Source organism: Ascidia mentula, chromosome 5 (genome assembly GCF_947561715.1).
Source record: "Ascidia mentula chromosome 5, kaAscMent1.1, whole genome shotgun sequence".
Taxonomy (NCBI): domain Eukaryota; kingdom Metazoa; phylum Chordata; class Ascidiacea; order Phlebobranchia; family Ascidiidae; genus Ascidia; species Ascidia mentula.
Window position 1 is genome coordinate 15228992 of NC_138570.1, and position 27689 is coordinate 15256680.

The 27689-nt window shown below is 38.8% G+C and overlaps 3 protein-coding genes across 4 annotated transcripts in view; all 3 read right to left on the bottom strand.

Moving 5' to 3' along the window:
- Positions 1-2945: 2945 nt before the first annotated feature.
- Positions 2946-6712, bottom strand: LOC145903016 (uncharacterized). The gene is made up of 2 exons (XM_082991106.1): positions 6435-6712; positions 2946-6177 (listed from the first exon to the last, which is right to left on the bottom strand). Exons 1-2 carry the CDS (start codon positions 6710-6712, stop codon positions 2946-2948), a joined length of 3510 nt encoding a protein of 1169 aa, XP_082847232.1.
- Positions 6713-11908: 5196 nt separating this feature from the next.
- LOC145901352 (uncharacterized) lies at positions 11909-21594 on the bottom strand. Its single transcript, XM_082989001.1, has 24 exons — positions 21488-21594; positions 21045-21314; positions 20392-20505; positions 19969-20079; positions 18813-19070; positions 18520-18633; positions 18161-18274; positions 17551-17823; positions 17310-17426; positions 17000-17110; positions 16505-16777; positions 16275-16388; positions 15992-16102; positions 15574-15843; positions 15367-15480; positions 15061-15171; positions 14550-14807; positions 14385-14498; positions 14208-14321; positions 13689-13964; positions 13323-13436; positions 13045-13158; positions 12413-12685; positions 11909-12067 (listed from the first exon to the last, which is right to left on the bottom strand). Exons 1-24 carry the CDS (start codon positions 21549-21551, stop codon positions 11946-11948), a joined length of 3924 nt encoding a protein of 1307 aa, XP_082845127.1. The 5' UTR covers positions 21552-21594; the 3' UTR covers positions 11909-11945.
- A 1225-nt stretch (positions 21595-22819) lies between these two features.
- Positions 22820-27689, bottom strand: part of LOC145901348 (uncharacterized) — a 65162-nt gene continuing 60292 nt past the window's right edge. The window contains exons 25-37 of one of the 2 annotated variants that reach the window (XM_082988993.1): positions 27558-27671; positions 27269-27379; positions 26843-27112; positions 26636-26749; positions 26328-26438; positions 25819-26076; positions 25654-25767; positions 25477-25590; positions 24958-25233; positions 24595-24708; positions 24318-24431; positions 23685-23957; positions 22821-23348 (exon numbers count right to left, since the gene is read on the bottom strand). In XM_082988993.1, coding sequence (XP_082845119.1) covers positions 23227-23348; positions 23685-23957; positions 24318-24431; positions 24595-24708; positions 24958-25233; positions 25477-25590; positions 25654-25767; positions 25819-26076; positions 26328-26438; positions 26636-26749; positions 26843-27112; positions 27269-27379; positions 27558-27671 — 2105 coding nt within the window. In that variant the 3' untranslated portion in view covers positions 22821-23226. Of the gene's footprint in view, positions 23349-23684; positions 23958-24317; positions 24432-24594; positions 24709-24957; positions 25234-25476; positions 25591-25653; positions 25768-25818; positions 26077-26327; positions 26439-26635; positions 26750-26842; positions 27113-27268; positions 27380-27557; positions 27672-27689 lie in introns of both variants that reach the window. The other variant, XM_082988994.1, reaches the window with a different exon arrangement.

Sequence of the window (27689 nt, forward strand, 5' to 3'; positions counted from 1 at the left end):
CTGACACGATTGACGTCGACAAATCGAAAGATATGCTTTATTAACACGACTTCGAGCGTTTGCTATCCACACTCAATGTATAAAACCGATTAGTGTGTTTCGTATGATTTGTGTGTCCGTTGTCTGTCATATGTACATTGAGTTCCAGTTCTACTTGAATAAATAGTAATGCATTTCACGTTTCGCGAAAAAAACACTATTTTGGTTAGGTACACATCTCACGGATTTACACATAATTTTAAGAAGAAAAAGACTGGCCCATACTGTTGTTAACATTGTCATGTTTAAAAGAAGACGTTTCGGTAAAAACTTATGCCATCATCAGTTAGAATGACGCGGTTGGTGTAGCTCCATCATTATAAGGAGCGGACCTGACGAACGTCACAGATAAGGCTCGCGCGGGTGGTGACGTCATGTTGTTATCGGCCACACAACACTTGAGGGCGCAGTATGCGACGCAAACCGCAAAAATACACAATAAACAGTTTCTTTTATGTTTTGTGCCGTTTATTGTGTACTTTTCCGTTTTGCGTCTTCTTAGCTCTATTTCTTAGTCTTTTTTGTCGCGCAATCGCAGCAATTATCTTTTTGTTTGTGCCGCGACTATGATATCGCCCTATGTTTTTGCGACTCTTTCCACAAATAATCAGAGATCATGGTTTTCGGTCTAACAGATCACAAAGTGATCTCACAGATCTTGGCTTTTGGTCTCATAGATCATAACATCAGTCCATCAGACCAAACTTAGTCCAAAAAAACAGAGACCATCGGTGACGCGACCTACAGCCAGCATGATGTCAGAAAAAGTAAGTCGCTACCTCGTAAGGCGGCCGAGTAACCCGCGTTCATACTTCTGTCAACTAACATCCCTCTGGTCAGAACGAGACTCCTCGTGACAGTCTTGATGTTGGGTTCGCAGAGATACAATTCCATCTAAACCTTCCAACAAAACATTTAAGTACTTTATTACACGACATGCTTTGCAAAACATTAGCAATAGACACCCACGCAACATGTAACAACTTGAAACAACCTCCGGACATAGCGGTATGTCTGTACTTGCCCGGTGCGATAGCCAGCAAAATCAGCATTATATTTAGGACGGGGATGTTAAACTAGGATTTTGATCATCAGAAAGGAAATTACTTTTGTGATGCTGTTGTAGTTTCTAAAAAGATTATTGGTGCCATGAATACAATTGCATTATTTCGGTAAGAACGGATTTGTGCATAAAACAGTATATCTTGGAAATATCAACTTAAATAGCGCATACAAATAAATTTAAAAATGCTGTTTCAACTGTTCTCTTGTTATTGCATAAGCTACTGTAATGTCGCGAAAAGTCGCGAACAGTTTAAACATAATTTTTTGGACTGGTGTTAAATATCGTGAAGCTAAAGTCGAATTTGGGGTTGTCTTGCCAAAATGGCGCAAATGGTTGGAACAGCGTGGAAGGACGCATATGGTATTGTTCATCGGAATACACAGGAATATTCTGGGAAATACGTGAGTTCAATTATTTAATTAATATCATGACATTTTTGAATATTGCTTTAATTGCTTTCAAACAACGGTAAGAACAAATACAGATAATTCTTCTCTACCAATTTCATTTTTGCCTTCGTCAAATGTATTGGAAGAAGATGTAAAGCATAATTTACTGAACTCTACGCTCCTATTTTTAGGACTTGTTCATTGTCTTTCTAACCCATGCCATAGAGGTGAATGTATTGAACAGACAGGTGGTTATGAATGCATAATTGCCCGAATGGCTGGAAAGGAAAAAACGACATCCGTAAGAACGTGCAACATATTTTGCAGTTCCAGGTCTTTATGCTTCTTTATGTTACATTCGTAAAACGATTTTTTTTAATGAAATTTTTTTTAAGTTTTGCGGTAACCATGTCCGTCCTGACTGCGGGTTGGCTCCTTTACAATATATTTAATGAGTTTTTCTTCCAGAGGGGCCATGGATACAAGGTACTGGGTAGGGTCTCACAGATATTCGTCCGAACCTGGCAAAGAGATAGTTTTGAGTTACGATCGTTGCTATAGCGGGGTTGCTAATGGCGTCACGTTAGTTGATAATGGTCAAGTGTGGTGATTATATTACAATATATCACTATGTAACCACAAAAGCAGAATTTGTTCTTGAAAACTCAGCAAGATCCGTGTTAATAAATTACCGTTTTTGTAGTTGATATCACGTTTAACTTTGTTTACCAGAGCAAAATCTGCCTCAATGGAAAATCAGAATTTGGTATCGAAGGAACACTTCTTTTTTTGACATATTTTTTTTTCTTTTTAAAGGTCCAAAATATCTCCATCGTTTGTCAAAACTGAGAAACTTGCTATACCCAAGTTGATGAAAGAGTTATATGTACAGATGGACCGTGCATTTGATGGGAATAAATCGGATGGTTATCAACAACCCTGCGCCAAACTTAATGCAAACACATTTGAAATGATACATATACTAAAATCAACCGTTTGCACCAAAACATTCGTTCAAGACGATGTCTGATTTTCGTGTTGGTTTCTATTCAACAATAATAAACACAACATAATGTTTTCAACATATTCAACAACCATGTTATGCAATTGTTTGCTTTTCCCACGTTTCCACAAAAGTATGGACATTGCTGATGGCTGCTTCAAAATTTTAAGTAACTTTTCTATTAGAAATTTGTCGCAAGTGTGTAACGTTTGTGAAGGTTAAGTAGATAATTAGGAAGCCAAAACACACCGGGTGGTTTCATATAAATATGTCATTCTATGTAGGCTTATATAGCAAACAATGATTCGTCAAAACAAAGGGCGCTACAAGAGCCATGAAAATTGATTGATTGATTTAACAGTCACTGTATATACATATATGTACAAACATTCGACCAAAAGTTATTCTGGAAAACACAAAATATTACAAAGGGAGTCAACGGGCTTGTTTAGGTGTTGTTTGCCGGGGGATTTTCGATCTCTTCCAACAACATGTCCGAATTGCGTTTAGATGTTGCGTTGCGTTTAGACGAACCGCTTCCGGAGGTAACAAACTTATCCGACGTCTTCCTGCTGATATATCGTTTGGTCTCGTCAAACCTATCAGCGATAATATTGGAGTAAAGTATCGGGTTTAGGGCGCTGTTTATTGGCAGAAGGATGCAGGCGCTTGCCACGTATGCTTCTGTGGGCATCTTGACACCTGCCAAGCTCAAATAACCCATGATACAAACTGGAATCCAGCAGCAAAAATCAGTTGCGATAAGTCGGAATATTCTCCTCTGTAACCTTGTACTGGTGTTCGAACTCTTTGAGTTTTTCATACGGTTGCTCGCCTTATAAATGTAGCAGTAAACGGCAAAGATGTAGAAGAACATTAGAAAATTGATGGTGATAATAAGGGCTGAATATTCCCAGCCTCGTTCGTCACTCGTTGCAAACAGACGAGGCAAACACACACTTGTTTCACCGTAATAACCGAATTCGCCGCGTATCGAGTTGGGAAATGCATCGGAGACAATGTGTTTTGCTTCTGACCATCTTAAAACGACCTTGTTTGAGATATTGCTGGCGAGTTGTAGCATTGTCTCTACATTTATATCCTGAGAACCAAAGAAGTAATTGGAAAACCATACGGTTGTTTGAAAGTACTCAATTTTGAACTTGATCAGTGGAAGTACTGCTATGATCACAGCAAAACCCCATGCCAGAAACGTTGTTAGGATGGCTACGGTTTTAAATTCGATTTGGCGTCCAAGCATAGGATTGTGAACCGTAGATAACCTGAATGTTGTCATTGCGGTCATGACAAAAGCGGACGCCTCGCAGGACGTAATAGCCAGGGCGCCCAGACTCGAACAGCTCCAACTGGTTCTCCAGACGCGGTCGTGAATGCAGTACGAGCCTTTGAAGGAAACCCCAACCGACACTACGCTTAAGAGATATACACCCATAAGAAAATCAGCAACGGAGAGGTTGAGAATGAACATGTTGTTGCATTTTGTTATGGTATTCATAGAATTTGCCTGGTACAAGATTTTTGCTGTTGTCAGGAAAACTGCAGAGTTTCCAATAATTGCCAACATGCCCATAATCCAGAAAAATGCTCTAAAAACTAAACTGGCGATCATTTCGTATCGGTTTGAAAATGTTGTAAGACATTCGTCGCTGCCATCCTGACAGTTTGTGATGCCATTCTCCACAAACTTTATATCGATGGAATATACATTGCCCGAGAAGCATTTAAATCGTGTACTGCGGCAGAGCTGAACGGCCTCGTCACTTCCATCATTGCAGTCAAAAACTCCATCACAAACTAAACCAGAAGAGATATTTTGTTTTCGGTTTGCGCATTCCATCCATTTCCCTTTGCACAGAGTAGTTGCCTCATCTGATTCGTCGTCGCAATCCACAAAACCGTCGCAAACCCTTGACAGTGCGATGTTAACGTTATTGATGTTATGAATGCAGTAAAATCGTGAAGCGTTGCAGTATTGTTCTCCTTGCAGTGCGCATTGTGGGCTGATACCATCGATCCCGAACGTTTTTTCGACCACCCCATCACAAAAACGAACTTTGTTGTTGATTTTGGACCGTTGCCACAGGGTCTTAATGCTTCGTACACACGAAGTTTGACAAAAGGCTGGTGGATTGGGACAATCACTACATTCGTCCTCGAACAATTTACACTCTGGATTTCCGTCGCATTTTCTTACCATTTCGAAGCCATTCCATGTCAGGCACTGCATAAATTTATCTGCAGTTTTGCTGCAACTACAGTATTTAGTGTTATAACCAGTGCAGTCTACTTTTGGGTTGCACAAGGCCTCTGTCATGTTCACACAGCTCGCATTGCATCGTATCTGTCCGGTGGGACATGAGCCACGTATTTCGTTGCAAATTGTCATATTTTTGCAAAAGCATTCGTCCGACAAATCGTAACAGTCAGCAATGCCATCGCAAACCTGACTTGGCGAAATCATTAAACGGCGGTCCAGGCACTGAAAGCATCTGAATTCACCTTCGACGAAACATAAATCCGATCGGTCGGCACAGTTTGGCAAGGAGTCGTAAAGATTCGCTTGCGGCAAACTACAGACAGATTTCCTGGTCGTGCCAGAGCAGCGAAATCCAAATCTTTCGCACCGTTCGTCGCTGTCATCGTTGCAGGATGATCCGACCGCACTGTTATCATCGCAGAAGTATTTGTTATCAATAAAATTTCCGTCTTGACATTGAAAGAGTTCTTTGCGTTGTTTGCCCATACCAGTGATATACCTTTTACCACTGACGCAAACTTCTTCATCAGGCGAGCATCGGTAGTTGTATAATGTGCTGATTAAAATTCCTTTTCCAGTGACGTTGTAATAAGATTGTGACTGATCACAATTAAACACAGTGACTTCATTTCCACACCAAGCTGGTGTCACCTTGCAGGAATGGTGAAGGGATTCCAGTTGAGTGCAGTTAAGCTCATCTGTCCAGTCCCCACAGTCGTTGACGCCGTTGCAAACTTTTTCATGATTGATACATCCACTCAAAGGGCACTTGTTGCTATAGCAACCGCATTGGAATTTGGCACACGTACAGTTCATCTCGTCCTCCGCTTGCGGACAATCCTGACTCCCGTCGCATCTCCGTTTCATGTCGATGCATCCTTTGATACTTCCACAGCCGCCAGGTTGTTTGTAGCAATTGCAAGCAAACTGGTTCGCTTTGCACGTGCAGTTTCTTTCGTCACTCCAATCACCGCATTCTGATTTTCCGCTACATTTGAAATGAAATCCCCATGGTAAACAGCCTGGAGATTTCGTGCAATTGAGAGTGGAATAACAATCACACTCAAAATAACCTTCGCCGCAACTGCAGTTTCTTTCATCCGACCAATCGCGACAATCGTTGTAGCCATCGCAGACTTTTTTATCTGGAACACAACCCTCGCAATTCCTCTGTCCCAAACAGTCACATTTGAAGTATTTTTCTGGGCAACTGCCTGCCGGTTCATCACTTCTGTCGAAGCAATCGTCCTTTCCGTCATTTACCGAACTATTCGGTACACACGGCGTAGTGCATCCGTCGTTCACCTTTCCGTAACATGCGCACATCGTTTGGTTTTTTGAACAGGGATTCGGACAGTTTTTTTCATCACTCCAATCGCTGCAACTTGGTCTCTGGTCACATCTATATGACCAACAATTTGCTTAATTTTACTTGCTTATGGATTGAATATATATGAAGATGTAAAATAATATGCTTGTGACATTATTGGCACAGGAATATTTGTGGCTACAGAATGTTTGCAATTAAACACCACGCTAAGTTCAAAAGCCGAAGAAAAACAACAAACGAACTGTGGCAGAAATAAAAATACATTTGGTAAAAGCAGTTGATATTTTACAGAAAGTTAGTATTTCTATGTTTTGTTGTTGCTAACGTACCTGTCGGACTCTTTGTAAAATGTTGGGTATCCTGATATGCAGCCGGTGGTTGTGTTTGCGCAGTCGCAGTAAAAATCGCCTGGTTTTTTCGTGGGTAGTTCATCACTCCAATCGCCGCACTGATTGAATTTGTCGAATTTCCAGGCCATTGGAATGCACCCTGATCCCCAAGTGCAGTTGCTTTCTTTTCGACACGCACAGGCGAACATTGCCTCGGGACACACACAATCAATGTTGTCGAATGGTCCTGTGCACTTCCCTGAAGAAAAGATTGCCATTTTAGTTATGTGTATAGCATTTATTCGTGCGCCGTTAATGCAATTATTATTGACAAATACAAATAACCTGACAATGGGTGTAAAGTTTTGTTTCTACAAATTTATTTGGAAATTTACTCGTTGCTTATCACCCACGCCAAGTCGGTCGATTTTTGTTTGGTTTATTTTATTTAAATATTGTTAGCAAACTTTCTTACTTTGCGTACTATTTTCTGAAATCGTGTGTTGCGCAGTAGACCAGCTCCAGATAAGAATCACACAAAAGAGCTTTGGGCAGTTTGAGGAAATCATTTCCTAAGAAATAAAAAGTGTATCTGTTGAAACAGGATTGGTTCCAAATTATAGAAATATTTGACGATGAAAGACACAATCTTCGTGGAGGTGCTGCCTTTTATATCCGCGCTCAAAGTAGACATCTTTTGTATTTAGTTTTTTTAAGAAGGATGACGATATAGTGCATTTCAAACTAATTCTGCAAATGATGCGTAAACCGTCACAACAATTTTTTCGGAAACATTTAAATAACGGGGCACTAAAAATCATGTTCATTTTGCTGTCCATATCTTATAGGCCTACGAGATACAACTCGGTGTGGAATTCCACATTTTCAAACAAAAAGAATTTAAAGCTTACCTTGAAGAATACTTTTTAAACAAGAAATGTGATTCCTGAACAACTTGAAACAGTATAATGTCCAAGATATAGTAAAATCATGAAATAAATTTAAACACGTGTTTTATACATAAAGTCATACCGCTAATACGTATTTAATATTGTTGGGCATGCAACAAGCTAATATTAACATTTATCACGTTAGAAACGCAAAATTCATATACTATGTGAAAACAATAAACAGTATTTTGTTACAACGGAAACTGCAGATTAAATGCGCTTATAGACCTTCATGTTTAAGCTGTTCATAACAGTCTGGATGACTCTCATAAGGTATACCTTCCCTCAATTTATACATTTAATCTATATCCGTTGTGGGTATGGCGCGTCATGTGCCCCGTGTGGTTAAATCCAAAATAAGACAGCACAGCGTCGTATTTCACCACTCACCAAGCAATTCACCGACTCATATATCCCATTTTTATTTTAACCAAAGCGCACTGAGAATCATCAGTAAAGAAAAGCGCAGATAAAATCTTTTTTTCACGTGCGGCGAATCTGTCCAAATACGATGCATGCGGAAACGCTGTGGGAACAAATCCGATAAAAGCGACACAAGTCGTGCAAACATACTTTTTCTGTGCTGTCGGTAAGGACGCTGTGAAGTGCGTGGACTATCGTATATAAACAATGCCAAATTCACATGTGAAAAATAAGAATAGTGTATGCAGTGTCCCCACAAAATATGAAAAATCTACAGTTTGCCTTCTAGCAAACACTTTAGTTGGTTTCAAACATGTTTTTTTCTTGTGGTTATATTCACGACAAGCCATTCAAGTCTGATAGCTTACAATCACACACGCAAACGCACTGGTGTGTAATACAACACATGTGGTACGGCTGTAGCCAAGCGATTGACATATATTCAGCTGTCATTGCTTCGTCATGTGTTACTGAGGAAAGCACACCGCAATCATGTAAATTGAACCGTTGAAGTGTCATGGCCTGAAAGCGCTGACATTAAATAAGAATCTAGTGTAGCCGAAATTGTGTAATGAGATCTCTTGAACTATTGACATGTTCGAACTGAAATATCTCGACATTAAATAGGTCACCCATTATGAACTCTCGTTGTTTCAATACCAGTCGTTGAGAATTTTGGTCTCTACAAATAAGTTTAAGTGAAAGCGATTATTTTACCAGAAGTAAAACCAGCAAGTCGTTATAAAATTTTTACAGTCCAACAGCATAAAATGCGGTGATAACAAGACAAAATCTTTTCCCAAAATTTGCGCTTTTTAACGAGCGATGCAGTTGCTTCATTTATCTAAAATTATTCACTTTATCTCTGATGAAAAAATAAAATCTGCATAACTGAATATAGCCACAGGAGTAAGCTTTGTGTTCTATTACGCAGTAACAATTAACAGCACTGCTCTGCGGGGAACAGGTCTCAAATCAACGACAGTGAACACATAAGCCTTGCGAACCAACCAGTGCGATCAGCAACGTAATATGTCCCCTACGTAACTTGACGTTAAAGTGAATTTAATTTGTATTTGCAATATTTGCAATGTAGGTTTGTTGCAAGTTCGTAATCTGGAAAACATTCTTTCCTGCCAACGTTTAGTTGACAATTTCAACATCCATACTGTCTTCTTGTCGAACTGTAAGTTCATAATGACTTTTTATTTGTTGTATAATTCATAATGACTTTTTATTTGTACATAAATTACAAATTAAAGCATTATGTTATTCTTGCGGGGACTGAAATATTTTTGAATACCGAAGTAGATTCTGCGCACACCAGAAACGCTCTAGAACCACAAACGTATACGTTTAGCGAGTATAGTTATTGCAATGAAATCAGTTTCATTTAGTTATTCCAGACAAATGTAAAAATTTAAATTCCCACTCTTTATTTCTTGGTAATTCTCACATTGATTCTCACTTATTTTACACAACTCGTAAACTTTTACGTTCGCTAACCCCTTGCGTTTATCACACACTTTGTAACATGGTACGTCTATAGTCAAATATGTATTTTGTGTGATGTTGGTGAACTGTTGCGACCCATAAAATTCGATGTTCGACCACAAGTTTGGGAAGGTCAGGTCTACACTTAACAACTCCATTGATAGAGAAATATATTGTAGTTTTTCCCTCGAGATTAATAAAAATATGATCTACTTTAACATGTTTTTCTCCGTATTCTTGTTCCACACATTGGAACTGTCACGATAGATTAACTGTCATGATAGCAACAGAGTGTATTCCCAAAAACATAATGAGTGGTTTTGTCGCAGGTCAAATCAACCACACAAAATCACGCATTAAAACACACTATTTGTGCTTCAGATCTTCAGTTGCGGGTTCAATAAAAACACACGGACCCACATCTTGAAAGATCAGATTTGGGTCATTCAACGAAGTCATGTGTCCAAACGGTTGTCACGTATTCAGCTGTCGTTGGTTCGTCAGATTTTACCGAGAAAAGCACATGGCAACCACGCAAAGATAACGCAAAAGTGTCATGACCTGACAGCGCTGACGTTAAATAGGAATGCTTTTGGCCACAATTCTGTAATTACATATCTATTGAACTTTAGACCCATTCAAACTGAAATGCCGCGATATTTATTATGCCCCATATATATTTTCCTCCGATATATGAAAGCACAGACCAGCACGATAGTACAATGTTTCCATGACAACAAAGTATTATCAGCAGCAAGCGACTATTTCTTCAACAGAATAAAAACTAGCAAGTCGGCCCTAATTGGTAAAGCGCCACAGCATATAAATATAACAAGCCTTGCTCACAATTGTGTTGTTGAAAACAGCATAGTTTCTTAATTGAATACGATTAAATGGTACCAACTACAGACTACACTGGTGAACACATTGTTTGCCTGCCCCCGCGAAACTACGCCAACAACAACTAGCATTTATTGGTTGATGTCGGAACCAATCCAAAGACAGGAAACATACGAGCCATGCAAACTGACCACTCAATTGCTTCATTCGTTCCAAGCTTCAGGCATACCAGGAATTAGATGCGATTAATAAGCGAAGTAGGGTACTTAACTTGGCGTTACACTGAATTGTGTTTTTGTCGTGATGTCGTAATCAATAAAATGCCGTTTACTTGACGTAATTTCTTTGAATATGCAACTACGACTTGGCGAAAGCCTAAAAAATGTTGTAAGGTTTAAAGGTTGCAAAAAGCGCCACACCCCATAGACCAAAGCACAGCGTTTTTTTTTAAGAAAGCTTTACGGCACATATAGGTTCAGGCTTCAACATGTAAGTCAACAGTGACTATTGTAAGTTTTGACAGTTTTTGTGATATAGACTTACAACAAAAGCCAAATTTTAGGTCTTTTTGTTGTTAAATTCTCCCTGTTTCCGGGGATTATGTTCCATTTTACTATTTTAGGATATTTTTCTCCAAGGTGCAATTTACCAGGGATCCTTTTTTTAACTACACAGAAAAGCGTGGCTTCGCAACCTGGTGTCGTAAAAATGTTTACAAAACACATGAGATATTCAAGAACTGTGCGACCGGTCTTAAACAAGAGTTACCCAAGACGTGGCTTCGCAGCCTGGCGAAACAAGAGTTACCCAAGACGAGAACAATTGGCACGAAAATTCAACAGGGACAGGCAAGATCACATATGAGTCTGTGAGAGCTACGGGTCACACCGTTAACTGCTCGCTAAAATTACATAATAACCTTTTCGCAATGAAATGCGAATCTATCATGCTATCCACTACACAATACTTCTTTAAAATTGTGTTTGCCATCATAATCTAACACTAATGCTCCTACGAACCAGCTAGACCTGGCTTAGATCTAATTTGGTAACCAAATGGTCAGCCAATATATCGATCGAACGTTGAATGATTGTTTACTGATCATAAAACTAAACACCTGGTCTCAAATCGTTCTGCCTCATTGAATTTACCACCGCAAAATATGCCGATTTTTTGTGCTCATTTATTACATGTAAGTTTTTTATGACAAAGTGACAGTTCAATTATATTCAATTATCAATCATAAATTCTTTGTATTTTTAACATGGATGATTGCTATCATGTTTTACAAGGAAATCAGTGTTAGCATAGCAGAAATTAAATTGCTTAAATTTTATGAAAATATTTTGCAATTAAGCAAGCTTTTCGGTTCAACTTGCGGTTACTGTTGGGTTACACCAAGTAGTTTGATACACCATGGTTAATGACGGTTGTATATTCACCACAAAGTGGAAGTCTTGCAGGCTATTTAGCAGACAAGATCGTTGTAAGTAACACCATAGCTACACTGATAAGACCTGTTAGGTCGAAACAGTGGCCCTGACTGAAGCTCACAATAAAAAGAAAACGTTGTTGGCGCTATTGCTTATACAATATTCCATTTGCAGCATTGCCGTTGGCATAAAGGACCAAAGTAAAAATTCCAGCACTGCTTATGGAAAATTTATCGTTCAGCTGCCGTATGGCTGCTGCAAAATTTAAGTTAAAAACGACACTGATAGGCAACCACTTGATTGGAAGTTTTATTAACAAAATGTACAGTTCAGATTACAGAATTATAGTTGATATTGTAATATGGGTATCTTTACACAATTTGCGTTTCGCACAGGGCTCCAGTAAACCCGTCCGCACATCCACAAACTCTTCCATCAACTTGATTGTAGCAAGTTCCTCCATTTTGACAAGCAGGTAGAAACTTTTCGGCACCTAAAAAATATCAAACATCACCATAGGCAGTAGTTTTAGTTACCGAAGAACATTTGATATCGCGTTGACGCTGGTTTGTCGTTTTTATACCTATTTTGTTTGTATTGTTTTATTTATTATTACATTAATAAACCATTTATACAACTGCAGTGTAGTCCCAACATCACATTTATTAGCGATGTTTTGATAGTTCATTACGAAAAGTGGATGAAAAATAACTTTTCGAGAGGCCACTTATAAAGTTGCAGGTTATTTACACATGTTGTAGCCTTTTCTTAATTACCATAAGTAACAAATGCCTAAACAAATCATATCTTCGACAAATTATAACCAAAAAGTACGCACTGAAGTGTGCCGTCCAATACAACTTCACTGTGGTTTGTCCCCAACCAGATTTCGTGATATCAGTGCGTTTTACTGCAGCCCGGAAGCCCCAAGGAAGCACTTCAAGGACAACTGCACTGAAAGTGTCGCTGTATATGCTCGAACCTCTCGCAGACACGCTCACGTTTGTTGCCACCGAGCTCATGCATCTGCTGTATGCCACATCGATGGATTTAGAGTAAGGGGGAACACGTGTGAGGGATCCAATCCTTTTTCTTCCATTTGTTCTGATAACTGGAGAATGTACAAATGTTTTCATGTTATTGTTTGTGATTGTAAAATATATATGTACAACAAAATATGAGATCACATGTTTTTGGCGATTTTCTGCGCTAAATTGAACTAAACAATTTTTGTATGTAGAGGCATTGTTTTGATTTTTTATATAATTTCTTAACGAAACAATAAGTCGAAACTGTTGCCCTGTGTATGCAGCTCAAATAAAAGTATTGTTTTCCTTCAATTAAAGACAAATTTTAGGTCCATTGCTTCAACATTATGTGTTTGCAAAAGTTGTAGAAGCATTAGAGGCACTACAACTCAACCTATGTTATAAACTTTCCTAATTGGTGATATTTGATATGGTAACTTGCCTATTTCGCAGTTTTTTCCAACTCTGTCTTCGTTACATGTACAGTTATAACCGCTATCATATTCTGTACAAGAACTGCCACTTTGGCATGGGTTTGGGTAACAATATACCATTGCTGTAAAAAACAGATAGTTTTAAATACAAAAGATATTTATTAATTCAGACTGAAAGAATCTGTATCATTAGGACGTATTTATCTAGGAAATTTTTGATTGAAATTATCTTTCGAAAATTTTCGTGACTAAAAATGAGAGGCAGCATATGGTAAAGTAATCGTACCTGCTTCGCAAAGTTCCCCCTTAAATCCTGGACGGCAATGACACTGTCTTCCATCAGCTGTGTTTGTGCATCCAGTTGCATATATACATGGGTCGCGAAGGTAAGCGCGCGTTTCTAAAACAGACAGTAGGAAAGATCAGTTGTGGTTGAGCTTAATGATTATTACGATTATTTTACTTGCATATGCCGAAGGCAAAGTATCATTTGTAAATAAAACTACTTTCGGAAGGAACGTAGAACAATAGCAAGGTACAATACAGTAGAAAAATACTGTATTGTATAGTTATGCCATATCTTCTATGTGATTTTAAGTTGCCCTACTTATGAATGCTAGTGTCCGCTATCACTTGGATGTAAAATATTTACCAAATATGGCTCTGTATCGCATGTAGATGGTTTGGTCCCATCCTTCTCCGGGACGATCAGTCCTCTGTACGAGCGCTCGGAATCCCCAAGGATAAATATCGAGAGTGGTGTGATTAAAAGTATCGGAATAAGCTGTTGAACCGGCAACAGTTGCGTTGACCACATATGCAACACCAGTGTAACAACGATCATAAACAACGGTGATGATTTTTCCGTATGGTGGCCCAGTGACAACTGGTAACGAAGGTATGTGCTCCAACTTTCGAATGGCTGGTTCTGATCAAAACATAATTTGTCACAAATTGTGCAGTGATTCCTATTACATTTTTTTGTATTTGACGCAGATATTTACCGCCACGTATACTACATTATTTCGGGTTTGTGATGCAATGCTTGTTTCAAAATTTTGTTTCCACTTTTTGCAACAAATAGTATTAGTCATAATAATTTTAAGCTCTTCCTAAATGCTGAATCACGCTATGAATAAATATATACTTCAATAGAGTCTGGATTACTTACCAACGTGGCATCTGTCTCCTGTGTAGGGTTCTGGACAATTACACCTGAAGTAGCTGTAAGAGGGTACACAAGTTCCACCGTTCATACAAGGTGACGACGCGCAATGGGTTTGTCCTAAAAATGCGTGAAAAACACTTAATTTTAAATTTAAAACTATTCGGAGGCGGTTTTACGTACGAGTTTCGCAATATCGACCAGTTGTACGGATTCGACAATCGCAAATACTTCCATTCACAGCGTTAAGGCAAAACCCTCCGTTCTGACACGGGTTGAAAGAAAAGTTCACAGAATCTAAAACCAAATAGTTAAAAATAACCATTGTTTACTTGTTCCTGAACTTACTGAAATAAGATTCCACATTAAGGGTAACTGCCTCATAGAGTGGATTTATTCCTTTGTTCTTTCTCCAAACTTTCACTTTGAAGCCCCAGCTGTAAGCTTCGTACACATTCACTCCGGCGTTTTGACCGTAACCACTTACACCCGTAGCATTTACTTCGTAAGGAGCTTCCCTCATGCAGGAGTTATAGAGAATTACTGCGGTTGTACTCGATGCAGTTGTGTTTTCAAACGTAACGGGCGTGCGGTAAACATGGTAACCTGTGAAAATTGTTTGAGATTGATTTGTGCTGTTACTTTGTTGGAAAATAAATGTAAATAAAAACTAAATTCCTTAATGCCACCACTCAAGGAATCCAAACAGAAATTAAACAACAATGGAAAGTTGCATATAATGAAAAGTGGTCAAATCCTAATGCACAAAATCAAGTGCTATAGATGTTGCAAATGTGACTTCAATATTTCTGCAAAATGCTTCTTAAACTACGAAAAAAGTAAATCCGACAATTGTTACCTTTGTCACAGTTCTTTCCCCCAGTTTGCCCTGGACAGGAACATTGGTAATCGTTTTCAAGTTCGGTACAACTTCCCCCGTTGCATGGGTTCGGGTAGCAGTGAATCAAAGCTGATCAAGAATATTATTTATTACCAGCTAGAGAAAAAGTTGCAAAAAGTTTTTTCGAAACGTTTTGAAAGTATTGCAGGCATTTTAGAAATTTACTATATCGCAATTTTGTAGTGCTTACATATACAGTAATCGAAATATTATCATCACAAATTAATTGACCATCCTTACTACGCAATGTATTAGCTGACTTACGAGTTTTGCAGAACTCTCCGACAAACCGTTCAGTACAATGACAAGTTTGTCCGTCCTCACTATTGGTGCAAAGTGCTCCATTTAAACAAGGGTTGCTTTCATAATCGTACGAATCTGAACATTAAAAGTTGTCGTTTTAATATTTAAGTGGCAAAATAATCTATCCATTATAAGTTACAAAAAAACAAAATCAATAAACATTCTTACCAAAATAAGCCGTCCATTGCATTTCTACATCACTTTGTCCCCAATTAGTTTGGTGGCTCCTCCGTACCATGGATCGAAATCCCCAAGCAAATATTTCGAGGATTTCGACTTCGAAAGTATCGGAGTATCTTGAAGCGCCACTAGCGGTCGCTGTGACCTCATTAGCAACCCCGCTATAGCAACGATCGTAACTCACAACCATCTCTTTGCCAGGTTCGGACGAATATCTGTGAGATCCTACCCGAGCAGTACCTTGTATCCATGGCCCCTCTGGAAGAAAATAATATTGGAAAGGAACCAACCCGCAGTCAGGAGAGACATGGTTACCGCAAAAAAATATGTTCATATTCAAAAATATTTTGTTTTGGTTTTCAATATAATGAAGCAAAGAATAATGAAACTTGTCACAAGTTCTTACGGATATCGCAAGTTTTTCCTTTCCAGCCTTTCGGGCAATTGCATTCATAACCACCCGCCTGTTCAATACATTCACCTCTCTGGCATGGGTTAGAAAGACAATGAACAAGTCCTAAAAATAGGCGCTTAAATTTAAGTAAATTATGCTTAACATATTCATGCAGTGCATTTAACGAAGTCAACGTAAACGAAAATTTAAGTAGGTTGAGTAAAATGATCTGTATTAACCGTTAATAAAATGCAAGCAGTGTTTGAAATTTCAAGACGTATTAATTCGAACTCACGTATTTCACAAAATCTTCCTGTGTATTCCGGTGAACAATCGCAAATACCTCCTTCCATGCTGTTGCGACAAGTTGCACCATTTTGGCAAGACAACCCCAAACTCGATTTTAAGTCTGTGGCATGAAAGCTTATCGCTTAGCTTCACGTTATTCTAACACCAGTTGAAACAATTATGACTGAAATTCTAAACAACATTTAGCGTATGTTTCTGTGGCGTTGAGATCCTTACCAAAGACAGCTGTCCAGGATAGCTGAACCCGACTTTGACCCCAACCTTCTCTAGGTCTGTCGGTTCTTCGCACCACGGCGGTAAAACCCCAAAGTTGGTTATCGGTGACGGTGGCGTTGAAAGTATCGCTGTATCGGCTCTCACCGGCCGCTGAAACGTCAACCCTGCTGATATTTTTGTCCTGGCATTCATCGTAAACAACTTTGATGATTTTTGAATAGGGTTCTACTCTTTCCTGACTCCCCACTCGCACAGATCCACTCATGCTTATGACTGTAAAAATGATTAAGTGCGTATCTTAAATGACGACGGATATACATTGGAAAACTATTGAGCCTAATCGCCTCTAAGCTAACAAAGCAGTTTTAATTTTTTATTGACTAATGATATTGTGTAAAAAGCGCTCCGTAAAAGATTTCAATATGTTGATCTGCTACTGCATGCGCCAACTAATTACATAACTCCTGTGAAACTCTTATCTGGTGTCTTGCTTACCTGTCTCGCAATGCTTGCCCGTCCTATTATTTGGACATGAGCAGTTGTATCCGTTTACATATTCCGTACAAAGGCCAGTGTTACAGGGATTGGGAAAACAGTAAACCATCGCTGAAAAACAAGGCCAGTGTTACAGGGATTGGGAAAACAGTAAACCATCGCTGAAAAACAAATTTTTGTGTTAACCGCAACATGCCATTGTGAGATTGTTTGAAAGCTTATTTTTTCCAATCTGGAGTGTAAGTTTGTTTAGTATTTTCCTACTTAAGGCCTAGAGCTCCAATTGGAAACAATTTGTGAAATTGCTCACCAAGTTCGCAAAACTCTCCTTTGTAGCCTGGATCACAGTGACATACTCTTCCAGATTCGGCATTGTTTGTACAACTTGAAGAATGTAAACACGGGCTTTGTTTAAATGCCTGCGTTTCTAAACATAAACCTCCATGTTTGTTAAAGTAACGATACAGTGGTATTTCATGTACATGATTCAGATTTACAAGGGAAATCAACTTTTAAAACGTTCAAATTTACTTGGGTAATATGTAACTTACCAAAAAGTATCGTGTATTTGAGATAAAGGGTCTGCCCCCATCCTTCACGACTATCAGTTCTCTGAATGAGTCCACGAAATCCCCAAGGGTATATTCCGAGCGTGGTGTAGTTGAATGTATCGAGATATAAACCTGATTTTACCACTGTGGCATTGACTGATAAAGCAAGACCACTCAGGCAGGTACCATAGACAATTTCAACCGTTTTTCCGTATGTGGGCGGTCTTGCTCTTCGCAGGCTTCCGACATAAGAACGTGAACGCATTCCGGGTTCTGAAAAAAGACCAAAGCGGCAGGTTGAGTCAGACAAGCGACCATGGTTAATAAACTAAGCAGGGCACATGAATACGTGCACACAGTTGTACATCTGTACAGTTTGTTTATGTCGTGTACCATCGGTCTGCTTTCCATCACAATTAATGTAGTGCAGACTTCACTGCTGGTAGGCGTTATTCTCCTAGCGCTGGAGTAGTAAGCTAGTCTTGTTTGCATTCATAACGTATTCTTTGTTCTTTTTGCCATACAGTCAAACAGATTATGTGTGGTTTTGTTTGGTAGCGAGATTTTTGATCAAATATGCTGTTGATTGGTGTGTTTTAAACAACATTACCAAGTTCACATCTATCACCATCCCATCTTTCTGGACAAATGCACCGGAAGAAGTCATTTTCAGGAATACAAGTTCCTCCGTGCATGCATGGCGATGACGCACAATGTGTAACGTCTTCAAATACAGAAAAATTACATAAAACGAACAACTATCAATGATCCTTACATAAAAATGTCAAAGTGCCAAACAAAAACAAAACCAACCCGACATTCCATGGCAATAATTAGTTCTACAAATTTTTGTTGGTGTATATATTTGTTATAGTTCGTAGTTTAATCGAGGATTTACTGATTATACATTTGGCGCCCACACACTTCTCTGTATCGGAATAAACACATGAGAAATAAAAAAATGCTTACGTGTTTCGCAGTATCTTCCTGTCGTTCGAACTGGACAAACACAGATTGATCCGTTTGCAGTGTTTTCACAAGTTCCACCGTTTTGGCAAAGACTGCCTGGTGGGTTGAGTTCGTCTGCGTACAAAACATGTTTATCATGCGGTAAGTCGCAGACATGATATATAACAGAAATATTAAACGCTGAGTTATGCATTACAATCCAACGCACTGCCTTTCACCGTTTATTGTCAAAGCTATGTTACATATTAGGTAAACTACAAATTTTGGATTGTATTGTACACATATTGTCTTACCGTATACTGCAATCCATTCAACTATCGCAGTTTCAAAACCAGGATTTGTTCCCAGATCATTCAATCTCCAAAATTTGGCTCTAAATCCCCAGCTGAAAACTTCCAACGCCTTTCCACCGACGTCACGTGACACATTTGATTTGACAGCGAGTCGAACTTCGGATGGCGAAACACTTTTGCACTCCGTGTACAGAATAGTTTTCGTCATGCTGTTTGTGCCCTCTTCGAATGCAACACTTAACACACCGTCGTAATACGCTGCAGGAAACAATACAAAAAGTGAAGTGGTTTCCCTTTAATTTGATGAAAACATCGTGACACTGATTAGAGCAGTGGTTCCCAACCTGGGGGTCGCGACCCCTAAGGGGGTCGCGGGAAGGCTATCTGTGGGTCGCGACATATATGTGATGTTTTCATAACTTGTTACAACACATACCGGTAGGTTACAACTAGTTGGGCCTACTATCGCTTTGTCTTGTCAGGGACGATAAGCAGTAGGCTATGTGCCACTAACATTGTGCACAGGCATTGTCATTGAAACATCACAGCAATTATTGTCATCAACAATGAAAGTATCAAAAAGCAGTTTAGGGCGTTCAGTTGTAAGTAGCAGTGAGATATCAAGGTGCAGTGTTTTTCTTTAACTCTGGTCATGGAGAAGAAGCGTAAATATGTTGAAGAATATTTGAAGTTCGGATTTACCCGCATAATCTGCACTTGCACTGAAAAGCCTCCGTGTGTCTTGTGCAACGTGGTGCAGTGCTGAATCAAGCCGTCTAAATTAAACCGCCATTTACACACCATGCACCCCCAACACTTTCAAACGTCATGAAGCCGGTTTGAAACGTCAGAGATTTGACTTGGGAGGTAGTTTTCAGATTTTAGCGTTGTCAAATACTCAACCACGGATTTCAAACGTGGCTATGAAGTTGCAAGTCAGCCGTCTGATGGAGCAAAGTGATTGCCAATAAATGATATACTGTAAAATGCACTTTGATTGATATTGCTGTTGGAAAAAAAATGGTGGGGGTCGCAAGTTAGTTTAAATCAATATAGGGGGTCACCAACCACAAAAGGTTGGGAACCACTGGATTAGAGTAACTCATGTGGTTTCTTGCTTAATTTCAAGCCATGAGCAACTGAGAATAACACTTGCCATTGCCGCACTTTTTCCCTGTTCTTCCAGGCCGACATGTACACTTGAAATCATCTGTAAGTTCTGTGCATTCGTCGTAATTGCAGGGGTTCGGGTAACAATATACATAACCTGAAATGCTTTGTAGGTTAACCAGCAGACATAGGTATATAATACAGTGCTTTGTGCGTGTGTGTGTGTGTTTCAATACGGAAAGAAAAGTATTTTTTTTTCTTTGAACGACACCTTGCTGATCCTGTTTTAAAGCTATTATTTGTGTTTATTACGTAAAGAACAGTAATCGCCAGGTCAGAATCTTCGTTCTTGGGTTAATGCAGACATATTGCACTACTGCGACATGCCGAATTTACTCGAATGCAAACGAGTTGCAAAGAAACTCCCCGAGCGCTTTGATGACTTCCTATTACAAATACTTCACCGTACTGTGTTGGCAGTATTTCCCATAGTTCTCTTGATTGCATGAGCAAGTCCTTCCATTCTCGCTGTTGTCGCATCTGGCTTCATTTTGACATGGGTTATTATAGAATTCGTGGGTTTCTGTTGAAGAATGTGGTCGTTATAAATTGTGTATAAGCTGCAGACAGATGGCCACTGTTTCGACCTAATAGGTCTCATACACAATTCATATTATTGGCTCCACATTGCTTATCATATGATTATTGTGACACGGGGCCTGACGGCACTATTGGTTGAGATTGCTTGGCCGTAGTGTTTCCACCTTGTTTTCTCCGTAAGGTTGCACCTAGTTGGTGCCAAACGGATGACGGTGATTGTATAGTCACCACAAAATGGAAGTCTTTGCTTGGCCGTTTGGTCAGCAAAGTCGTCTTATAGTCACACCAGCTACACTAATGAGACCTTTTAGGTCGAAACAGTGGCCATCTGTCTGCAGCTTATACACAATTCATATTATTGGCTCCACATTGCTTATCATATAATTATTCTGGCCGACTACAACATTATTGGACAAGTGCATGCAATGACATTTACCTAAGACATACTTTTGCTAACATAAATTTGATACCTGCTGGTTGTTTTATGAATATTATAGGCAGAGGCGCTATGCAACATTTTACCGTAAAAGGCTTTCCAGTTCATATAGACTCCTCTTTGTCCCCAATCGTTTCTCTGTGCATCCGTCCGTTGTACAACAGCACGGAATCCCCACGGTTGTATCTCAATTATTGCTGCAATAAAAGTGTCCGGCCATCTTGATTTTCCGGTAACAACAGCAGTTATGATTTTAGCTTCGCCGGTGTAGCATCGGTTGTACACAACAGTAATATTCTTGACGTCCCCACGCCGATTGCTGCCAACCTTTGTCCTGCCGCTGTGGTAATTCACGCCTAAAAATGCATTGAACAAGTGTAAATATTAAATTGCTCTTTTTTTGAATTACAGTGTGTCGTTGTCAAAATATTTAATGATTAGTGTGAAATGGTCGCAGCCAATCGAGGTAACAATTTGGTACGAATAACTGAAAATATCGACTATTCACTTTGATTGTTACAAAACTTACCATTTTGAGTTACAGCCACTTGCAAAAATGCAGAAGCAATAATCAGAACTCCAATCATTGCCATGATCTGATTTGTTTCGGCTACGTTTCGTGTTCGGCACTCTGAATTGTCTCGCCCATTGGCAATGTTTTATACTTTGCTTGTCCGTTACGCACGAATGGTGCAAGACTGCATTTTTTTCATTATTTGAAAACTTCTTTCCCTCACGTATCTTGCGCAACGCCGAAATGCGTGGGCTGCAGGTCACATTACAACCGATCATGCAATTGTAAAGTTCAAACAAAGTTCTCCCGACTTTTTTGTATTGATTTCTTATTTCATTTGATTTGATTTCCAATATCATTTGCTATTTTTATACAATGGTGTTTATCGGAACAATTCAATTTGCAACACCATCCACTTTTCGACCCTATATACAGCAGCTTCACATATCTGATAATATATTTTTTATACCTGTAACGCTTGTTTGTTTTGTTTCGATTGTTTTTGTTTTATACAATTTCCCAATCCAAGCAGAACTGTTAACGTGGTGCCAAACATTCAGCGCACGCATTTCACAGACATGCTGTCATGATGCCCTGAGGCTGTATTGAGCTTGTACATTTATCAAGCTTGTACATTTACCGACTGCGTGGGTGTCTATTGCTAATGTTGGGCACACACGTTTTGTAATAACGTACTTCAGAAGTTCGTCGAAGTCTGGAATTTCCAACAACAAACAGAAACCCAGGAACACAACTCACGGGTTTTCCCATAATTCTGAGTATAAAGAGACTGGCCCATATTGCTATTAACACCGTCATGCTTAAAAGAAGAGTATACTGTTGGCGGCCACCAACAATGCCATGTTTGTAGATGATCCACAATTGGAAAAGTCTTTTCATATTTTATGTTTGTAGATGGTCGTAATTCGAGCGATAGCAATGACAACACTTCCTTAAACTCTGTCACCAACAATTTCAACAACTGCACTATGAAGGATTCTCCAATTACAAACAAAGTTGAAAATTGGGAACGCAGAATAGCAAAAGGAGGAGTCGAGCCAATTATCCTTGCTTGTACGTAGTAATGCACCGAAACAGCAATTTTTTGATTAGGCCGAAACCAAACATTTGGCAAAAGTTTTTGGCAAGAACAACCGCTGTTGTTCCAACTGCCAAAGTAAATTTTTGACATTTCAGTGACAATAAACAAAAAAAATAAAACACTCGTACAGTTTGAACAATCATTCTAATTAATACTAAACTTTGCGTATTAGCGTTGAATGCAGTTAAAAAGTTTTAGTTTCGGCCGAATTTTGCAAAAAAATATTGCGGTTTCTGTTGGGTTACACCAAGTAGTTTGATACACCATGGTTAATGGCGGTTGTATATTCACCACAAAGTAAATGTCTTGCAGGCTATTTAGCAGACAAGATCGTTGTAAGTAACACCATAGCCACACTGATAAGACCTGTTAGGTCGAAACAGTGGCCCTGACCGAAGCTCACAATAAAAAAAAAACAGTTGGCGCTATTGCTTATACAATATTCTATTTGCAGCATTGCCGTTGGCATAAAGGACCAAAGTAAAAGTTCCAGCACTGCTTATGAAAAAATTTATCGTTTAGCTGCCGTATGGCTGCTGCCAAATTTAAGTTAAAAACGATACTGATAGGCAACTACTTGATTGAAAGTTTTATTACCAAAATGTACAGTCCAGATAACAGAATTATAGTTGATATTGCAATATGGGTATCTTTACACAATTTGCGTTCCGCACAGGGCTCCAGTAAAACCGTCCGCACATCCACAAACTCTTCCATCAACTTGATTGTAGCAAGTTCCTCCATTTTGACAAGCGGGCAGAAACTTTTCGGCACCTAAAAAATATCAAACATCACCATAGGCAGTAGTTTTAGTTACCGAAGAACATTTGATATCGCGTTGACGCTGGTTTGTCGTTTTTTTACCGATTTTGTTTTATTTATTATTACATTAATAAAACATTTATACAACTGCAGTGTAGTCCCAACATCACATTTATTAGCGATGTTTTGATAGTTCATTACGAAAAGTGGACGAAAAATAACTTTTCAAGAGGCCACTCATAAAGTTACAGGTTATTTACACATGTTGTAGCCTTTCATTAATTAACAAAAGTAACAAATGCCTAAACAAATCATATTTTCGACAAATTATAACCAAAAAGTACGCACTGAAGTGTGCCGTCCAATACAACTTCACTGTGGTTTGTCCCCAACCAGATTTCGTGATATCAGTGCGTTTTACTGCAGCCCGGAAGCCCCAAGGAAGCACTTCAAGGACAACTGCACTGAAAGTGTCGCTGTATATGCTCGAACCTCTCGCAGACACGCTCACGTTTGTTGCCACCGAGCTCATGCATCTGCTGTATGCCACATCGATGGATTTAGAGTAAGGGGGAACACGTGTGAGGGATCCGATCCTTTTTCTTCCATTTGTTCTGATAACTGGAAAATGTAAAAATATTTTCATGTTATTGTTTGTGATTGTAAAATATATGTACAATAAAATAATGAGATAAAATGTTTTTGGCGATTTTCTGCGCTAAAATGAACTAAACAATTTTTGTATGTGGTGGCATTGTTTTGTTTTTTTATATATTTTCTTAACGAAACAATAAGTCGAAACAGTTGCCCTGTGTATGCAGCTCAAATAAAAGTATGTTTTCCTTCAATCAAAGACAAATTTTAGGTCCATTGCTTCAACATTATTTGTTTGCAACACATGTTGTAGAAGCATTCGAGGCACTACAACTCAACTTGCGTCATAAACTTTCCTAATTGGTGATATTTGATATGATAACTTGCCTATTTCGCAGTTTCTTCCAACTCTGTCTTCGTTACATGTACAGTTATAACCGTTATCATATTCCGTACAAGAACTGCCACTCTGGCATGGGTTTGGGTAACAATATAACATTGCTGTAAAAAACAGATAGTACTAAATATAAAAAAAATTATTAATTCAGATTGAAAGAATCTGTATCATTAGGATGTATTTTTCTAGGAAATTCTTAAGTAAAATTATCTTTCAAAAATTTTCGTGACTAAAAATGAGAGGCAGCATATGGTAAAGCAATCGTACCTGCTTCGCAAAATTCCCCCTTAAACCCTGGACGGCAATGACACTGTCTTCCATCAGCTGTGTTTGTGCATCCAGTTGCATATATACATGGGTCGCGAAGGTAAGCGCGCGTTTCTAAAACAGACAGTAGGAAAAGTCAGTTGTGGTTGAGCTTAATGATTATTACGATTATTTTACTTGCATATGCCGAACTTATTTACGAAGGCGAAGTATCATTTGTAAATAAAACTACTTTTGGGAGAACATAAAAATATAGCAAGTTAAAATATTGCAGTTTTGTCCTATGTGAAGGATTTCAGTTGCGGCACTTAATCAAATACATGAATACTAGTGTCCGCAATCACTTGGATGTAAAATATTTACCAAATATGGCTCTGTATCGCATGTAGATGGTTTGGTCCCATCCTTCTCCGGGACGATCAGTCCTCTGTACGAGCGCTCGGAATCCCCAAGGATATATATCGAGAATTGTGTGGTTGAAAGTATCGGAATAAGCTGTTGAGCCGGCAACAGTTGCGTTGACCACATATGCAACACCAGTGTAACAACGGTCATAAACAACGGTGATGATTTTTCCGTATGGTGGCCCAGTGACAACTGGTAACGAAGGTATGTGCTCCAACTTTCGAATGGCTGGTTCTAATCAAAACAAAAATTGTCACAAATTGTGCAATGATTCCTATTACATTTTTTTGTATTTGACGCAGAAATATACCGCCACGTATACTACATTATTTCGGGTTTGTGATGCAATGCTTGTTTCAAAATGTTGTTTCCACTTTTTGCAACAAATAGTATTAGTCATAATAATTTTAAGCTCTTACCAAATGCTGAATCACGCTATGAATAAATATATACTTCAATAGAGTTTGGATTACTTACCAACGTGGCATCTGTCTCCTGTGTAGGGTTCTGGACAATTACACCTGAAGTAGCTGTAAGAGGGTACACAAGTTCCACCGTTCATACAAGGTGACGACGCGCAATGGGTTTGTCCTAAAAATGCGTGAAAAACACTTAATTTTAAATTCAAAACTATTCGGAGGCGGTTTTACGTACGAGTTTCGCAATATCGTCCAGTTGTACGGATTCGACAATCGCAAATACTTCCATTCACAGCGTTAAGGCAAAACCCTCCGTTCTGACACGGGTTGAAAGAAAAGTTCACAGAATCTAAAACCAAATAGTTAAAAATAACCATTGTTTACTTGTTCCTGAACTTACTGAAATAAGATTCCACATTAAGGGCAACTGCCTCATAGAGTGGATTTGTTCCTTTGTTCTTTCTCCAAACTTTCACTTTGAAGCCCCAGCTGTAAGCTTCGTACACATTCACTCCGGCGTTTTGACCGTAACCACTTACACCCGTAGCATTTACTTCGTAAGGAGCTTCCCTCATGCAGGAGTTGTAGAGAATTACTGCGGTTGTACTCGATGCAGTTGTGTTTTCAAACGTAACGGGCGTGCGGTAAACATGGTAACCTGTGAAAATTGTTTGAGATTGATTTGTGCTGTTACTTTGTTGGAAAATAAATGTAAATAAAAAATAAATTCCTTAATGCCACCACTCAAGGAATCCAAACAGAAATTAAACAACAATGGAAAGTTGCATATAAAGAAAAGTTGGTCAAATCCTAATGCACAAAATCAAGTGCTATAGATGTTGCAAAGTTGACTTCAATATTTCAAAATGCTTCTTAAACTACGAAAAAAGTAAATCCGACAATTGTTACCTTTGTCACAGTTCTTTCCCCCAGTTTGCCCTGGACAGGAACATTGGTAATCGTTTTCAAGTTCGGTACAACTTCCCCCGTTGCATGGGTTCGGGTAGCAGTGAATCAAAGCTGATCAAGAATATTATTTATTACCAGCTACAGAAAAAGTTGCAAAAAATTTTTTAGAAACGTTTTGAAAGTATTGCAGGCGTTTTAGAAATTTACTATATTGCAATTTTATAGTGCTTACATATACAGTAATCGAAATATTATCATCACAAATTAATTGACCATCCTTACTATACGCAATGTATTAGCTGACTTACGAGTTTTGCAGAACTCTCCGACAAACCGTTCAGTACAGTGACAAGTTTGTCCGTCCTCACTATTGGTGCAAAGTGCTCCATTTAAACAAGGGTTGCTTTCATAATCGTACGAATCTGAACATTAAAAGTTGTCGTTTTAATATTTAAGTGGCAAAATAATCTATCCATTATAAGTTCCAAAAAGACAAAATCAATAAACATTCTTACCAAAATAAGCCGTCCATTGCATTTCTACATCACTTTGTCCCCAATTAGTTTCGTGGCTCCTCCGTACCATGGATCGAAATCCCCAAGCAAATATTTCGAGGATTTCCACTTCGAAAGTATCGGAGTATCTTGAAGCGCCACTAGCGGTCGCTGTGACCTCATTAGCAACCCCGCTATAGCAACGATCGTAACTCACAACCATCTCTTTGCCAGGTTCGGACGAATATCTGTGAGACCCTACCCGTGCAGTACCTTGTATCCATGGCCCCTCTGGAAGAAAATAATATTGGAAAGGAACCAACCCGCAGTCAGGAGAGACATGGTTACCGCAAAAAAATATGTTCATATTCAAAAGTATTTTGTTTTGGTTTTCAATATAATGAAGCAAAGATATGAAGAATAATAAAACTTGTCACAAGTTCTTACGGATATCGCAAGTTTTTCCTTTCCAGCCTTTCGGGCAATTGCATTCATAACCACCCTCCTGTTCAATACATTCACCTCTCTGGCATGGGTTAGAAAGACAATGAACAAGTCCTAAAAATAGGCGCGTAAATTTAAGTAAATTATGCTTAACATCTTCAGGCAATACATTTAACGAAGTCAACGTAAACGAAAATTTCAATTGGTTGAGAAAAATGATCTGTTTTATACTAAACCGTTAATAAAATGCAAGCAGTGTTTGAAATTTCATGACGTATTAATTCGAACTCACGTATTTCACAAAATCTTCCTGTGTACTCCGGTGAACAATCGCAAATACGTCCTTCCATGCTGTTGCGACAAGTTGCACCATTTTGGCAAGACAATTCCAAACTCGACTTTAAGTCTGTGGCATGAAGGTTTT

Bases quoted from the DNA above. Each gene is read 5' to 3' on its own strand.
- LOC145901352 (XM_082989001.1), bottom strand. From the start codon at position 21,551: ATGGCAATGATTGGAGTTCTGATTATTGCTTCTGCATTTTTGCAAGTG. The intron at 17,824-18,160 runs GTAATGTTGTTT...GTCTTTTTTCAG, and splicing joins TGGTGATAGATGTGAACTTG to AACCCGGAATGCGTTCACGT. The intron at 16,778-16,999 runs GTAAGCAAGACA...TCATTTTTACAG, and splicing joins GGGCAAGCATTGCGAGACAG to TCATAAGCATGAGTGGATCT.
- LOC145903016 (XM_082991106.1), bottom strand. From the start codon at position 6,712: ATGGCAATCTTTTCTTCAGGGAAGTGCACAGGACCATTCGACAACATT. The intron at 6,178-6,434 runs GTACGTTAGCAA...TTGGTCATATAG, and splicing joins TTTTACAAAGAGTCCGACAG to ATGTGACCAGAGACCAAGTT.